We start from the raw sequence: 17,655 nt of genomic DNA on the forward strand, positions 1-17,655 counted from the left end.
AATGCTATAACAATGATGAATTAAGTACTTGTTAATGCCTTATTAATACCCTAGTAAAGCTGAATAGTGTGACATTATTATAAACGCCTACCCAGTTTGATTTAATTCTCACATCAAATGAGAGTTTATTTGCTACGTGCCCAACAACGGTAGCTCTATTTCAAATAAAATTTGTGCTGGATAAAAGCATCTAGCAGAGGCTAACAGCTGCAAAAATATCAGTTTTGACCTACAGGAAAATGTAGGATATCCTCAACAGCTCACCTCACCGCTGCTGTCATTGGATAGAAGTGAGCTTCACTGACTCATCAACTGGGACTCCTTTCACAAAGGTTTACAGCCTCCTCCAGAGTAAATAGACGTGGGCAAATACTGCGAGCTGAGGTAAACAGCAGACTGACAACCGAACTCACTACAGATGAATGGCAGCCAGTTATTTGTCCTACAGCAACTACTGTAGATAGGATTATGCACTTGGCAGGGGTAAGAAAAAAGAACTTAGCTGACAGTGAACTACTAACATCTAGTGGTGAGATTTTTCACATTGCACCTTTAATTTATAGTGAAACTGGTTCTACTCTGTTGAGGTTTTAGCCCACTAACCAGACCTTTTGCAGCTTATTTTCATATTTTGCTTTTGGTTTTACGTTGATTGACACCAGTAAATTTACATTTTCACTTTGATCCTTGTACAAACAACAACCTCCTGCATTCCTTCTCACATGGGCAACAAAATGTTGCAACAATAGTGTGGCAGAGCAGGAAGATGGTGCTGTTATCCATGCAGAAACTGTTTCTGGCAGTTGGTGTGAAAGCTGTGAGCCTGAAAGGACGAACAATGAATCAACAAAAAACCAGAAAAGCCACATGTGAAATGATTTTGCAAAGAAATAGAAAGAGAAAACTGTTGAGTGAGAGAACAAATAACCCAGAACACCTCTTTGGAAAAACCCAAGGACTGACTGCAACAGGAAAATGACTGCAATACTATTTTTCAAAGAAATTGAAAGAATAAACCTAAGTGTGTGTTTTTGTATCATAAATAACCTCAAATGGAGAGTTAGGCATTGTTTGGCACTGATCCGATATCAAGTGAATACAAGGCCAGAATTCTCAGAGATACCAAATCCTTTATCCTATAAAGCCTGCTCATATAGGGGAGAGCAATGTGTCAGGATTTGTGAGATGAATCATCATCAGTTTGCAAATTTCTGAACACATTTTACCGACCACAAAATCACTGTTGCTTTTACTTCTCACAACAATTAGTTAACCACACCTTTTAGCTTTTCATGCATTTTGAAACTTGTTAATTAAATGTGCTATAGGCTATAAATACAATAGACGTGACATCACACAATAGTGTCAGTTTGAAGTATATTTTCTTCATTTCCAAAAAAAAACCTATTTAATGTAACACAGTTCAGTGGGCTACATACTGGGTTTAGAAACAATGAATCAATCCTATCTGATACCAATACCAGGTTAGTAACAATGCTGTCATATCTGGATCAATCTGCTCCACCTCTACCACATAGCACAAGGTCTGCAGAATGCAGGGGTGCGTTCAGCAGTTTGGGCATGGGGGGCTCCACCTTAGATTAGTTTGAAGACATTTTTATGGACATTTGTAATGTTAGGCCAATTAAGCAGGATTATGACTTTCAAGTAAAAATTAAATGTTGCCAACTGTACTGTAATCCAATTTTTCTACTGTACACTCTTTTTCTGATCAGCTATTCAGATTTCTCTTTCTTCTTTGTACTGTCACCCCATTACAAAATAATCCTGCAAACGCCCCTGACAGAGGGCCTTGTAAAAGTACTTTCCTTCTTTGTTCAAAGGTGTGCCTCCAGGGCATGCTGCCAGGAAGCATTAATGGCAGTTTTTTCCTCAAAGTGACCAGAGAAGGAAATGATCCAAGTGGGTGACGTTTCTAGATAAGAGCCTCAGCAGCAGGTCTGTTTGCCCGGGCTCATTTGCCCGCCGCTCACCTGTTCGTCACGGGAAGAGTTGACCTTTAACCAGCAGTGAGTGGTTCTCCCGGTCACGGGTACCTGGGCTGTTCTCATGGGAAATTTGGACTAAATTCCGCACCAAATTTTTAAGATGTTCTCTAAATCCAGTCTGAATGCTGAAGGCTTACTTAACCGGTTAAAATAGGATGTCAACAAGTGACGCAGGAGAGCTCAGAGTTGTAGGAGGAGAGACAGCTACGCCTCTGTACGGGACACCACCAGCAGCAGCAGCAACAAGGACACGGGCTACAACTGCAAGGTAGGTGGAAAGCTCCCGAAAGTCAACTTTACCAACCACCCTGTGTTTATCTAGTATTTATGAGGCTTTTAAAACGACATGTTAGCCGCTCCTGTATGCCGTGTTAGCCTCGTTTTGCCTTTTTAACTGCGAAGCGAGAGGAAAGAGAAGCCTCCGTGCCAAACCGCGTTTAAAAAACATCTATTTTTACAGAAGCAGCGGTGTGCTTGAAACGCACAAACACCTCACAGCCGAGAGAAACGTTGTGAACATTTATCACATTATTGCATCGTATTCGGCACTGAGATATTTCACTCGTTTCGCCATTTATACGTGGTTTACAGCTGCTTCGCGCCCACCTGCTGCTTTAAACAGAGTAAAGAGGCGGGTGGAACTTTTTGAAGAGAAGTAATATCAGTGATTATTGTGTGTTATGTGCTGTTCTGTATAAATGACGACTTCATATTGATGTAACGACCGTGTAAAGCTCCGTTGGGGTGGTTGGATGCAGGGCGTTAGAGTTTTGAACAGGATTTGGTTGGTGACACGCTCTTTTTCTTACTCATGAAACGTGACACGACTGGGCTCAAGCATATTTCTAAAGACTGAGTGCAGAATGTAATGAAAGGAGCTTTTGAGCATAGGATTTATGCTTCTTCCTTTTTTACTGAATGCACTTATGAATTCACTGCGCTATCAAGCTGAGCTGCCTTTTATATCGTGTGTGGGTGCATGCCTTTGTCATTGACTAAACTAAACCACACACTGTGGCATCATCAGTGTTGTACTTCTGTGCAGCTCAGCTTCTCAGTCTTAACAGGCGAGCTCATACATGCACACCCAGGCCCAGAGTTCACTCTGAGGCACACACACTCCTGCTGCCTGTGCATGTCCACGGCTCTGCCTCTGTTTATCTCCACATCCTCCTGCTAATTCCTCCTAAGTCTATCCACTCTGTTCCTACCTATGGGCTGAAAAATAAACAACACCACTGGAAATCTGACAGGGACTCGAGGCGTGGCAGCAAAAGAACAAGTCTCACTTTGTCTCGGCCAACTTTGCATGCAGGCAAAGTGATTAAGTTGTCTTTAGGTGAACCTGAAATAGAAGTTTGAGGTGTAAATCATTTGCCGGAGTTGGAGCATCACATGTGATTGTCAGTGCTGAGTTCACACCCACACTTGGATCCTTGCGGTTATGTAAGTGTTAGTTGGCAGATATGGACACACACCCACAGCAAAGCTGACCTAAAGTGAAGGGAACACACCAACATAATTTTACGAGCGTCTCTGTGCACAACACTGTGGCTCAAAGAGTCTCTCACGGATTACAATTGCATTACTCATCAGCTCGCAAAGCCATCAAAACAAACAGAGTCCCAATTCACAGCACGGGGTAGCACAAGCATTGTGCATCTGCAGACAGGGGATCAGAGGTCGCTGATGCCTACACATGAGGTTATAGATTTATTATTTCATGCATTTACACGGTCATCCTGGACAGTTTATAACAACTCAGCTAAACTGAAAAAGAAATTGCTAATTTGTCTTCTTGTTAGCAAAAAAAAATACACCATCTGTAAGTTGAATAAGCAATTTGAATAACTGCAATTGAAAATAACTTCAGTTATTCAACATGGATTCAAATCCATCTGGTTTTTAACCAGAGCATGCTACCAAGATTTAGTTCAGTAAAGACGTTTTCAAGTCATATTTTCAAAAGTACCAATACTAAGCATTTGGCATTTCTTCCATCTTGAGTTGTTCACATTTGGAGCGTTTCGTGGCTGAACAAAACTACCCAGTGACAGCTGGGGATGTGTGAAGACTTGCCACAGTTTTTTTTAATTATTCAAAGACAATAACGTAGGAATGCACAAATTGTGAAATTCTGAGGCAGTACGTGTTTTTTGTAGGACAGCCAATATCTGACGCCAATAGCAATAATTTTTCCAGTCATTTAATTTTGTGAAAAACGAAGAAATAAATTGTAAAAAAATAAAATAAAATTCACAGCTGAAATACAAGTCGAGATGATTGGGATTTCTGAATAGGACGCCTCAGGGATGCCTCGTAGGTGAGGTATTTCAGCATGTCTTAACACATATTCTTGTATCAATCAGCAGCCGGACCGATTTTAGCCAGAACTGATATCCAGGACGCGCTCAATTAACAGAGGAAATAACTACCTTAGTATTGAGTTATTACATGTCAGCAATTCCATCTACTGAAAGGGAACAGTGAAAATTTAGCCCGTGACAACGCCATGTCTAACCCTACTGTATCCCTGGCTAATCAAATTATGCAGTTTATGTTTTTGTTGAATTTATTGAATTGTTCTCCTAAGTCAGGGGTGTCAAACACAAGGCCCAGGGACCAAGCAATGACTCCAATTTGTCCCACAGAAAAGCTTTAAAAACATTTCTGTTATTTATTTATTTACATTGGGTTAAAAAAAACATTTTCAGTGATTCACAAACATTTTCTTTAATAATTATATATATTTTATTATAATTATAATTGCAATTTTATACATTTGTTTACGATTTAAGCACCAAAGAATCATGCTGACAGATTTCTTTCATTTATTGCATCACCATTTCTCAAAATTGTATTTATTTTTCCTATATTATCTTGTGTTTTCTATTTTAATATAAAGGACCTTGGTGTAACTGTTGCTGTGAATAATTTGTGAATAAGTCCGACCCATTTAAGATCAATGTAGGGTGTATGTGATGATGAGTTTGATGTCCTTGTCCTAACTCTTGGCCATCAGGGAACAAACAAAATATCCATTCAAAGTGGCACCAAAGTCCACGTACATCATTTTTCAGTTTGTTTCAGTTAATGGAGCTACGTGGTGGTAGCGGTCTGGAGGCACCGCAGTGCTCAATCGATTTCATGATTACTTCAGCAGTTTGTGTGACTGCAGCCGTCAGGCTGTACCTTCGTCCTCAGGTGGACAAATCAGCACATGTTTATGTAACCACGGAGCTAGTGATGCAGATAATGATTAAAAGAAAAGCCATATACCTTTCACTAGTCACATAAATTAAAAATATACTTTCTAAATTGGGTCTTGTGCTTGTGATCACTAATCACAGACCTGTCACTTATCAACCAGGGCTCTTACAGGTTGATAAGCACTGACAGAGCCGTGATGTGGGAAGAGTTCTGCAGCTGGTTGGGGTTCACTGAAGGTGTGTTATCTTTGGCTCTGAAATGCTGTAGAAGAGCGCGAAGATCTCCTTCCCTGCCTTCCTCATTTCTCTCCGCTCCTCTCTCATGTCATGTCGTGGCAGGCTTTTATAATCTCCTCCCAGCACTCTAATGAGGCCAATGAGTGGCCCCTGAAGGCAAGGTGGATAGTGAGAGCTACAGCTTTCTATGATGTGCCATGTTATTACAAAAAAAAAAATCAAAGGGCTTCATTTTGTGATCACAAAAAGCACCACAGGTTAGATAAAGACTCCTAAGCAACAATTTCCATCCACTTCCAAACTGCTGAATGCAATAAAAATAGAGAAAGTGATCCCAGAATGTCCTGTAAGAGATAATTGTTGCCATTTCGTTTGTTCTGTTTACCGAACAAAGGTTGCAGCGACACGTACATTTCTGTTTCAGTAACCGCCTCATCTTTGTTCTGGTGTCATCATCGTGATCGGTAGTTGGCACGCCAGCGTGGGTTCAGCGTTGGGTTGCGGCAGTAAATGTGCATATGCATGTTTGAGTGAGTGGGTGTGTTAGCTCTGTACCCTGGTTGTAACAGAAAGTGTGGAACGAGATGCCGAATAGTTATATAACCACTGCTTATCGGTCCAGCACTGCCGGAATGATGAGATGAGAGAAGCACGGCTGCTTGAATTTCCTTCAGTTCTCAGTTTGATTTCATGCTGCGGAAACTAGATTACAGCGGACCAAACAATAATAATAATACGGCTCTTTTTCAGTTTTAGACTTTTGAGTGGACAGGAAAAGATGTTGTAGATGGAACTACACACCGACAGTGACGATCTCTTTTTGCGTAAAAAAAATAAAGGACATAATTTGCATTTGGAAATAGGTGATAAATCATCATTGGAATGCTAAGCAAATCGCAAATTGTTAAAAAAATTGCAATAATATCATAAAGTTGGTAAAAATATTGCAGTATTACTGTGTCTGGTGATGCTGCTTTTAGTCATCATCATACTAAAGGGGGGAATCACATCGCTTCTTTATTTTTGAGTATGTACGTAGTTTTAGGGTTTTGTGTGAAATCCAGTTTAGGATAAATTCTTCTTAACTTCCTGTGACTGCTGGTGGGTAGATATGAAACCACTGATGGAGCTGTTGAAAAAAAGTACGTAGTTATCTTTATCTTTTTTTGAAGGAGAACAAGGAAGGCTGTGTTTCTGCAGAGCCCGTTCTCGGTGTGACAGAGATGAACAGACATTATTACTAAAAAATGTTTCAAAGTGTTGAGTTTGCGCAGAGAGAAAATGCTCAACGCAAAAATTGAATAATCGAGTTCAAGTTTAGTTATTTTGCATCAAGTTTTTATTTGTTCATTTACTTATTTATTTATTTTTAGAGAACAACAAGATGAAACATTTGGTGAAACATTCAAGCAGGAGGAACGCCATGGTGACAAACGCCCAGCTGAGCAGTTCTCTCACCAATCAGCAATCACACAGAAGGAAACACACAAAGGTGAAACGTGCATCTGACATTTAAGCTATAGCTCTTAAAAAGTTGAGTCAAGAATCTCTTCTGTTTTGGGTTTCAGCTGTAAACACCTCATAATCACTGAATTCTGAATGTGTTGCAGCACTAAGAAAGGACCAAACTTCTTCCTGTGGTGATGCAGATATCCAGTTCCAGCAGTCCAGCTTCACCTCCTGCCACGTCCTCAGACTCTCCACTAATCCAGGCATAAAACACAGCAAGAGTTTATACAGGTAAGCAAGGGAAGGGATACATTTACTGACTGGCCTTGATTACTGATTCATTTAGACACTTTGTTTCTGGAGCACACGTCAGTGAACAGTCTGTTCTGCTCTGGCATTCAGGACAGCATCCCATAATCATGTTACTCCCCATCTGTCTGTATGATAGGGCTGCAACAATTTGTCACTATAATTGATGACGTCGGTTATAAAAATTAATCTGGACAAAATCTTATTGTCGACACATCATACACAAATACCTTCTAAATGTGTTTTTGTAACGAGCTCCCTGGAGCTATGACATCAACTATGAATGGTTCAGCTTTAGAGAGCTAATTTAGTGTGTCGCATTTATACCTTGTTTATGTAAATGATTGTACAGTAGTGTTTATGTTAGCCTACCTGTCAGAAACTTCCCATGGATGATGCTTGCCACGTGGACACAGTTTTTCAGTTTTGTTAGCTAATGAGTGAAATGTGATAGTAAAGCATTAAACAGGATTAGCTACTCTGCCTCCTAGTTTGTTTGTTTGTTTTCTCAAATTAAAATGAGCATTTATTCTGGATAGTAAACCTTTTCCATCTAACGTTAGGTTGCTAATCTGTGGGTTGGACCGTATCAGTAATTAATTATACATATAATCAGTAAAGAGTATAAATGGCTTCGAATACTACACAATCTGAGACACTATGCTATCTAACCAAATTATTAGTTATTATTAATTAGTGATTTCTAATTCTGTATTGTTCTGTTTTACTAGTATTAAGCAAAGGTGTATAGATGAGTTTGTCCTGTAAAGAGGCTCACTGCACCTCTGGCTGAAGTCTTGACAGAGAGCATCTTTAGCATGATTAGCATGGGACGAGACAACAGGGTGACCTCACAGGTGGACAGACTTGAGCAGGTGAGGTACTAGAACCTAGAACAGGAGGTTTGTCAACATGAAGGGGAGAAAAGAGTTATTGAAATAATCATTGACTAATCAAAGAAAAATTAGCAGATTAGTTGACTACCAAAATAATCTTTAGTTGCAGCCCCTACTGTATGACATTAACAAGTGTGGAAAACTGGTGTAGAAACCACAATCTTCAAGCTCATACACAGCCCTGCATCCTATTGTAGATTTATTATGTGAAAAGTGCAGCTGCACAAGAATTTAAACAGTATTGTGATGGATAGTTGCTTTGCAACGTGGAAACATTTTTTTTACTTAAGTAAAAGCTATATAACTTGATCTATAATGCAATATTACACAAATTACACAAATATAGATTTCCTGTAAATACTTAAATGAAGCAAAAGTTTTTAAGGGAGGGACGAGTGCCACCCTATTTCAGACACACCCATGGGCGGAGCCTTCAGAGTTTGAAATGACTGAGACATATCAGAGAACCCTGGGATTTGATTCCTTGTGTGTTTTGAGGTGTATCGCTGCTGAACTGATCTTCCCTACATTTTTTTCCAAGTGTGTCTCCTAATAAGCGGTAAATCTACATCTCACAAACTGTTTCTGAGGTCTGCAAAGAGGAACGCCGGCCACTGATCACATTTTAATCACTCGATTTACAACATCCTGTCAATCAGTAAACGAGCTGTGTCTGCATTCTTTAGTCTGAGACAAAGGACCTGGAAGAGTCAAGTGTTTGCATAAACGCGGACGTACGCTTAATAAAGTGTGTTAGCTTATGTCTCAGTAGTACGAATGCATTGTTTTTCTTGTTTTAAAATATTTTAAACAGTGTTTCCTCTGGAATTCGGAAGAAGAGAAGATGTGTAGCTCTTGCAATCCTATGTGTGGAAGTCTGTATTTACATTCTCAAAGTCAATGTGACATGTTTTATTAATCATCTACCTGTGGTTTCATTTGTTATACAGAGAAACGTCCTTAAATCAGTCATGCAGGAGAATCTGAGGTTATTTTAGGTGAAACTTGTTGCCTTGGTTTTGCCTCAGGAAAATATTTACCTTTTCTATAGTTTAATCTAACATTATATAATAACTGCTTATAACATTGTGTCAGAGGTTTTTATTAGAATAAGATAAGCCTGTCTCAGATCAAACACGCTTTATTGGTTATGTCAAAGCCACACCCCCTTTCACTGTGTACTAGTTACCTGCGTTCATGTCAGTCCAACATGGCCTTATATAGACAACTTGTGTGTGAACTGTACTTGTACAACGTGTTCCACATCAATTTAAAAAAGTAAGTAAGTGTTTGCATGATTGCTTAGTAGGTGTGACTTTAGTTTACATCTGCCGGTGAGAAAGTTGTGTTTAGAGACGGTGATTGATGTGAGGAATGCGAACGTTCCCGTCGATTGGCATTGCTGTGGCAAATTCTAGATTTAATCCCTCTAATGTTTCATTCAAAACAGTTGGACCGTCTGACATTCAGAAATGAGACTTGTAGCAGAAATTAAGAAAAATTAAGTTTACACTGCACATTCACCACTAACAAAATCAAAGATTGCCCCAGTTGTGTGTGTCTTTGTATGCAACAAAATTTGCACTGCAACACTAAAAAAGTGCATTATTTTAGAAAGTTGTGACAATGTCTCAGTTTCCTTTTTCACAGAACTGTCGCAGCTGCAGCATGCACCCAGAAATCTAATACACTGTGTCTTCTCTTTGTATCAACAGATTGATTGAACCACAGCGATTTGAGATCAAGGACAGCAGTTTTCAGGTAAAGACTACAGTCTAATAGAATCAAGCACATTACACACACGCACAGTGTAAACCTGATATAGACCAAATGTGAAATTGCAAACTTTGCTCCCACTGATCCAGAATCCAGAATCTAATCAAAAGTACAGATCAGAAGTTTAAAGTGTTTAAAAATCTTTGAAAAGTCACATAAAGCAATGGTGACACCATGTTAAAAATATGGTTTTAGATTCATTGTTATTTTAACAGTTATAAGTGACAGGGTGTGTTTGTGTTCCTTGTGAGTGTGTTTCCCTGCTAATCTTTCATGTCTTTCAAGATAACCTGTTTGTCAAGGATCTCTTAAATAACTACTGCATGGGAACAGACACTCAAGAAAAGCTTGGGCCTCAGTGCAGGCAATTTAAAATTCTGAAAAGCCGCTACCATTGATCACTAGCTGTCAAAGTTAGAAAGCTTTTTACATTCCTGTGCACAGAATTTGCATTGGTATAATATGATAAGCCCAAATTTAATGTGAATATGAAAATCATTGGACTTTAATGATACAGCTAGGCAAATGCAAATATATGTTATTGAATATTCTAGTATGGGTCATAGGAATTGTTTTGTAGAACTTTTTTTATTTATATTATAAATATTATAAAGTTTAAAGTATTAAGATTTTAATTGTTGGTGATGGCAGGTGTTCAGAAAATTGTAATTTAGTATGCAAAAAGTGGGTCCTGTCAGTAAAAGTTTTTATTTTAACAGATTAATGGAAGAACGTCTGCATCACAAACCTCTATAGAGGCACCCAGCATCTATCGATTGTCAGAGGTAATACCATTTCCAGCCAAGGAGAAAGACAAGGTCATCACTGCTGATTGCAATGAACTGGAGATTACCAGGGACTTGAGCAGAACTCAGGCTTGTTCAAATAGTGACTTTGGGACACATAAGCTTAATGCCTTGCACAGACTTCCATTTGGATCACAACCAAGGACTTACACTGGATCTCTAACTCGAGCTGAGTCAGAGGGAAATATACAGGACCGTACAAAAGGCCTTGCAGACCGTCTTCAGGAATTATCTGACCCGCCCAGAACTATGTTGTCTTCCTCCATGGTCACGGTTCTCGCTCCTCACTGGAGTGGCCGACTGCGACGTTCCAAAAGATTTGATGGAACCGGCAGCTCTGAAGCCCAGGGAAATACGCAAGATGTGACAGGTGCTGCAGCAAACCGTGGTTTTCAGCAGACTCGAAGCCAACATGGTGTGGAGAGGGGGTTTACAGGTGGACTGGGAACCCAACTGAGGCCCCCATTTTCAGATCTCAGGAGGAACACAGTGGACTGGTCAACTAAAAGTGATCCTTTGAGCTTGGAATCTAAAAGGGAAATGATTAAAACTGTTTCTTTGGACGTGAACTCTGGAAGGATGGACAATAGAAAAATAGACAGAGGTTCTTTAAGCGCTTTAGCTACCAGTGCCTCTGTATCGCAGAGCCAAAATGAACAAAGGCAAAATCCACAAACTGTCCATCAAGGCGGACACTCATCTTCAAGCTCCAAACCAACAACCAGCAACGTACTTCTTTCTTTAAGGAGAGGCAACATCGGTGGCAAGAATCTCTCACAGAGCTTTCTCAATAATAATGAACAAGAGAGGCCAAAGCCGCTCCTCTCTCCATCATCTATTTCTTACAGGACAACTGAAACTAGCCCTGTCCTTTCCCCATCACCCTCCAGCCTGAGAGAGCAGAGCACCTCTGACAGGTTCATCTTTGCACCTTTACCAGTGGACAAAAATGCAGACGGCAAACCCTTTGTCCAACAGTCTCAGACAATAAATAGGATTCAGTCCAGTCTCACATCCTCACAGACATTTTTAGGTAAAGGACCATCAGAAAGTCAACAGAACTACAGGGACAGAAGTAAAACTCTATTTTCAGAGACCCCAGTCTCCTTGTCCAGACAGCCCCCATTTGACTCTTCTGCCCAAGTGAAAACCCAGTCCTTTCCTAAAAGGACCACGCTGAAACAAACTTCCTGGTGGAAGCAAGTTACCCAGGAAAGCAGTTTCCCTTTCACCCCAAAAGACACAACCAACAACAAAGACAAGCCAAACACAACCTTAATTCCACCCTCCAATAATAATAGTGACATGACATCTCCAAGTCAGCCTGATAACAAAAGCAGGGGTAGTCCGGTCAACAACAACAGAGACAACAATAACACAGCAGAGTCAGTTTGCACAGGTAATATGAACCTTTTTATGAGGGCACAGGGAGGAACTCACCATCTCGGACAAAGAAATGCTGGGAATTCACCTGACTGTGATTTGCACAGGTCTGTCAAGGACCAGTATAGCTCAAATGTAAACAACAGAGAATACCCAAAGCCGCACAGTGTGCCAGATGTTTTGTCTAGTTCTAAAATTAGCAGAGCTACAGCACAAACAACACTGTGTCAACCTAAAGATCCAGGCAAATATGATTTAACCGATAGTTCATATACAGCAAATATGTCTGAGTTACCATCTGCTTTGCAAAATCCCAGGAGCTCAGATACACCCACAGAGAGCAGCAGCAAGTACAAAAATAATTATTTCCCACCAAAACCCAACAACACCTCCATGCCTCCTCACAGCATAGACTCACACAGGTTTATCAGCACACCGCTCTCTCTTGATATCACCAGTACTGTCAATGGTAAAGTTCATACATGCCAAAATGCCTCTGGTCCCCAAACCTCAAAAATGAAAAGTAGTCCTTCCTACCATTCTCAGTCTGTTCCTTCTCAGACCAATATTCATACCTCGGCATATGCAACCTCCACTGGCTCTTTGTCCCAGAAAACAAAATTTACCAACATTTCCTCTGCCACACCTCTTGGATTTGAAAGAAGTTATGCTTCCATTCCTAAACCTTTCCACCCTAAAAGTATGTCCAGTCTGATTTCCACAGTCGGTTCTGTCTCCAAAAAAGACTATAGCGCCACTGCTTCCAACTCTTCTTCCTCTGCCACTGGCAGCCACCCTGTAGCCACCACTGCCTCAAGTTCTTCCCTTCTCAGTCCTGCTGTCACCTCTGCCGTTACCTCTCCTACCTCTGCCACTGTCTCCACTCTCCTAACGCCTCCTGCAACCCCAGTTATTACCAACTCCACTTCAGAAACTTCAAGCCCTAAAAAAGAGGGGAAATATTCCAGCAGCTTAGAGAAAGAGCCAAAGAAACTTGAGAAAAAGAAAGTGAGAAGAGTGACATGGGATGACTCAGTGGATCTGCAACAGTCAGAGTCCATCGCTGTGGAGAAGCCAGAGTCGTCAGAAGTCCAAGCGACCCCTCAAGCTACATCTAAGCACATGCGAAATGCTCCATCCATCTTCTCCTTTCTGAGATTGAGCAGTTCAACAAGTTCTTCTGTTTGTCCCCCTAAACCCAAGACCTCCAGCATTGAGGTGGAAAAACCAGGAAAGTATAGATCCTTATCATCTGACTCGGCTGATTTAGCATTCAGGGAGTTTGAGCGAAGCAAGCAAAGAGCTGGTGATACTATGATTTTTTACCAGGGAAGACAGGACTTGCCCACACCAAGGCATGAAAGGACACTATCAGTGGAATCTGGCACAGTTCAGTGCCGTACTTCAGCTCCTCTCTCCCTCCCTCCTGACTTTTCAAGTGGCTATAAGGTTCGTTATAGCTCTCCTCCTTACTCCACGCTCATGTCCGCAAGGATGACACAAGGGGAGACAAAGACGAGAACGACCAGACCAACCCTCTTCTCACAACCCTCCCAGTCAAATTACACCCCACATCTCTCTGTAAATACTGACCCAGTTTCAGTCATGACCTTATCCACATCCAAACCTCCTATGTCACCTCCTAGACCCTCCCTTTCCTTGTCCTTACCCTTCCAAAAGAAACCTCCCAAACAAGAAAGTCCAAATGTTGAGGTTTCAGAAGCTGATCGAGCAAGCAACAATAACAGCGGAGATAAAGGCCAAGAGCGAAAGCTATTACTTGTAGACAACAGAATTCACATCAGACCTCCTTCCCTGCAAGGTGATAAGGCAGACGGCTCCACATATGTAACTGAGACACTGGTTTACAGCCTTAAATCCAAAGTAGATGCATCAACAGCCGCAAAAAACACCACACCTAATGCTTTACAGCATACCAATAACACGCCGGTTTCCATGGAGACCAAATTTAGTCAACAGTCCCTGACAGGGCAGAGTATAGGAGCAGCAGGTGAACCATGTCGTCATTCAGGTCAGAGCTCCAACAGCAGCAGCTCAACAGAGAGTCAGTCCCGGGAGACAGAAGACTCCAGCAAAAGCATGAAGGAGACTATAATGGGGAAAAGCAGGTTTTTCTCAGTGGACGTTAATAATGAACAAAACACAAAGAGAAGCCGATTTGCACTGAAGAAGAGCGTCAGTACACCAAACTCCAGTTTGACAAGGTCAGAGTCAGACAGGGCCAAGAGTAACAACAAAGTAGACCAAGTCTTTAGCAAACTAAAGCAAAAATTAAGCACAAGATGGTCAACCTCACAAGCACCTTCTGTTAGCGGATCGAGCGATGTGAGTGTTGAGAGTAGCAAAATTCCAGAGGAAACAGTGCCAGAGAAAGTAATGGTGCTGAACGACAATCAGGAAACAGAGGCTTCGAACAGGTGGACGCAAGATAGATACATTCTGATACCGTCCTCGGCTGCTGGAAACACAAAAGTTGGAAATCAGCATTCCAGCTGGACCGAAAAATCATCTCTAGAAACAGACCGTGACATGCAAAATGCTTGTGCAGAACAAATTTCTGAAAAGAAAGGCCCAGTTTATCTGACGGTCCACGGTCCAACAGTTGACCAGTTAGACCTTGAACAAGACCAAGTAGATTATAAAGCAACAAGCCTCTCTTCCAGAGATCCAAGTCCCAGTAGAAGTCCAGCTTTTCCAGCTTCATTCAGGAGATCCACACCTAGTCCCAGGAGTCCATTCTCTCCCTTCTCCTCTCTTTCACCAATGTCCCCATTTTCCTCGTCTGATGTAACAGACGACAGCGTCTTCTACAGCCCAAAGCTGCACCGCCGCAGAGAATGCTCCTCTCCGTGCGAGCACGGAGAAGGGATCAGCTTGGGAGTTCCGAGAAAAAGCCGGGCATCCGTAGGTCCTCCATGTGTGAGCCCAGGACATGACAAGGAAAACTTGGCATCCTCTTATGCAGACTTAAAGTATGGCATTGAGCCTGGGAAGTCCTTTTCTGTGAGTTCTGTTCTCTCCAGTCGACCCTCTGGACCGGGACGTATTTCCACAGGATCCAGATTCATGAGTGTGGGTGACCTCTCTCAGTCTGCCTTTTCTTGTGGAGGTAATAGTGGAGATTTGGATCAGTGGTCTGTCAAATCCGATTGGAGCACAGTGTATGACTTTCAGGCTTCTGAAGATGGTCGAAAATCATATTTCCCAAGTGATCCTGGTAAAATGCGATCAAGATCTTTGCCTCGATCGCTGACCAGGTGCTTGGCAAACTGGAGCTCTGGAGACTCTCCTCAACATGTAAATGCTACAGCTTCCAAGCCTGCTCACCTCCGGAGTCCAAACATGAACATTTGCCAGTTTGTGTGGGATGCAGAGGCCCCACCCACTCCTCCTCCAACACCTCCTCTGTCACCAGTGTCCAGGCGCATGTCCAAAGCACCCAGCCTTTCCTCTCCGACCTTTCCTAGCTCGCCAGGAGTACTACATCCAGGGGACAGCCAGTCCAGGGGGCATTTGCCCTCCAGAGGTTATGTATCCAGCCTCAGCACCTTTGATGAGTCATCAGACAGCAGCTCGGACACAACAACTGATGACGAATACTACTTAGAAACAGATGATGAGGGAGAAAAAGAGACAGAACTGTAAAAGCAGAACAAGTGCTTTAAAAATGCAAGTTTCTGAAACATCCATGAGGGAGGGGATAAAGGAGGTGCTGTAATCTTTTGGTGTGTAATGACATCTGCATCTCTCCTGCTTTTGTTTTTTTGTTTTGTGTTTTTTCACTCTGTTGAGACCTGAGCTCAGTCGGGACACCAGGTATCCTGCATGATTTGGTTTTCGGAAGTGGTTGTTGTGGTCAGGGTAAAAATATACACAATACAAGTAAGCATGGATTATCAGCATAAGTTTAAATACGTTTTAAGTATGTACCATATGTTGTATTTGAATGCAGACCTGTAATTCCTGGATAACAAATAGACATTTATAGTTTGAGTGTCGCATGGCATTAGTGAGGTATATGCTGTATCTTTGTAGTTGTTTCAAAGAACAAACTACTCTGTAAGCTTAGGCTTTTTGCACAAGTCTTTAGGTTTGCATTTCATCCTAGTAGGTAGCAATAAGTACTGAGGTAACGTGGATAAATGTGCTGTCATATGATATTCCATCATCTCTGTTCTGCTATGTTTAAGAAATGAAATTAGTTTTTGGTAAATGTTCTAATCGTAAAGCTGATATTTTCTTAGCACTTGTTTTGTTTTTCAAAACAGGAAGAGTTTTGATTTTTTTTGTACTTAGGGATGAAATATAATCTTGATATGATTAACATTTGTTTTCACCCTTATAAAGTGCTCTATACGGTGCCTGCTCTTATTTGCACAGTGATAAATTCTTAATATATCTATTTTATAAATAAATGTAATATTTCTAACAAGACCTGATGTTTTGGGGATTTCTCATCACCTTGGTTACACTTTTGTTGTTATGTCAGATTATATAACCATCATCGGCATGATTTGTCCTTGAGTCATTAGTTTTGTCCATTGCAGTGCTCGCATGCTTTAAGTGAAAAGGTATGTTGATAATTGGTATGACAAAAGATTTGGTTGTGAATTCCAGTCTGTAGGGAACGTCAGTGATCAAATCAATCACAGCGCTTTGGTGGATGCTAATTTCTTAAAATAATGTGTGCTCTAGGTGGGGCTGTTCAACGGTCGCACATTGTTCAAGCGGGTGTTTCCTTTTGTTGTCAACACACTGTGTGTTGATCATTAGATAAAACATCCATTAGAGTTCTTGCTGGCAGTGTACTTGTATCCCAGACTTCCTCTCCCATGCATGTCGAATTTTTCCCGGAGAGACTCTCACTAAGATGCCACAATCTGCTTTGTGTTATTAGCCATGACATCACCAGGGAAGGGCATGGCTGCTTCACGTCGTGTGTCATACTCTTCAGAGCAGTTGAATGTGGTTTTCCATCTTATGTCTTAAAAGGGGAAAGTGTAAAAAGGAGGTGAAACAACAGCCTCGCCCAGAGCAAAGTCAGGCCTAGAACTCTCTGATAAAGACACAGATAGGAGTCTAACTGATAAAGTTTAAATTAGTATTAAAGTGCTGAATCAGGCTGTTGCACATGGGAGTGTACCGGAGGAAGTGTAATTGTACACCAAAGGTGTAAAGGGTCAGTATCTACAGCAATCAATGTTTTCGTTTTTTTAGATGTTCAGTACAGGGGGCTGTATTTATATTGGACTTCCTTAGCCTCACAGACCACACAAAGACTTTTAGACTGACTATGGAAAGAGAGCACCCCAAGGAAGCCCACACAGAGCTCACCACTGCACCACCATTATGAAGTTTACGCCCCCAATGTAGGCCCGCATGAAAGTCTGGGATCTGCAATGGAAAAATGGAGATCTGAGTCACTGTAGGCATCTCGACACTCAGAGTGCCTGCCGGCTGTTTGGTATGAGAGCTGCAGATCACACGTGAGAGCAGTATTAGGTTGCACCTGACAATAAACAAACATGTTTTGGTCTCTTTAATATGAAGCTCCAGCATG

General features: G+C 41.4%; 1 protein-coding gene across 1 annotated transcript; it reads left to right on the plus strand.

Moving 5' to 3' along the window:
* Positions 1-1,999: 1,999 nt before the first annotated feature.
* zmp:0000000991 (uncharacterized) lies at positions 2,000-16,529 on the plus strand. Its single transcript, XM_004569537.6, has 5 exons — positions 2,000-2,277; positions 6,829-6,947; positions 7,066-7,195; positions 9,825-9,870; positions 10,605-16,529. The coding sequence occupies exons 1-5, from the start codon at positions 2,165-2,167 to the stop codon at positions 15,738-15,740; spliced, it is 5,544 nt and encodes a 1,847-aa protein (XP_004569594.3). The 5' UTR covers positions 2,000-2,164; the 3' UTR covers positions 15,741-16,529.
* Positions 16,530-17,655: the final 1,126 nt, after the last annotated feature.

The sequence above is a fragment of the Maylandia zebra genome, linkage group LG9 (genome assembly GCF_041146795.1).
Source record: "Maylandia zebra isolate NMK-2024a linkage group LG9, Mzebra_GT3a, whole genome shotgun sequence".
Classification (NCBI taxonomy): Eukaryota; Metazoa; Chordata; class Actinopteri; order Cichliformes; family Cichlidae; genus Maylandia; species Maylandia zebra.

Coding starts and splice junctions, on each gene's coding strand:
- zmp:0000000991 (XM_004569537.6), top strand. CDS start 2,165: ATGTCAACAAGTGACGCAGGAGAGCTCAGAGTTGTAGGAGGAGAGACA. Junction 6,948..7,065: donor ACAGAAGGAAACACACAAAG/GTGAAACGTGCA, acceptor AATGTGTTGCAG/CACTAAGAAAGGACCAAACT. Junction 7,196..9,824: donor CACAGCAAGAGTTTATACAG/GTAAGCAAGGGA, acceptor TTGTATCAACAG/ATTGATTGAACCACAGCGAT.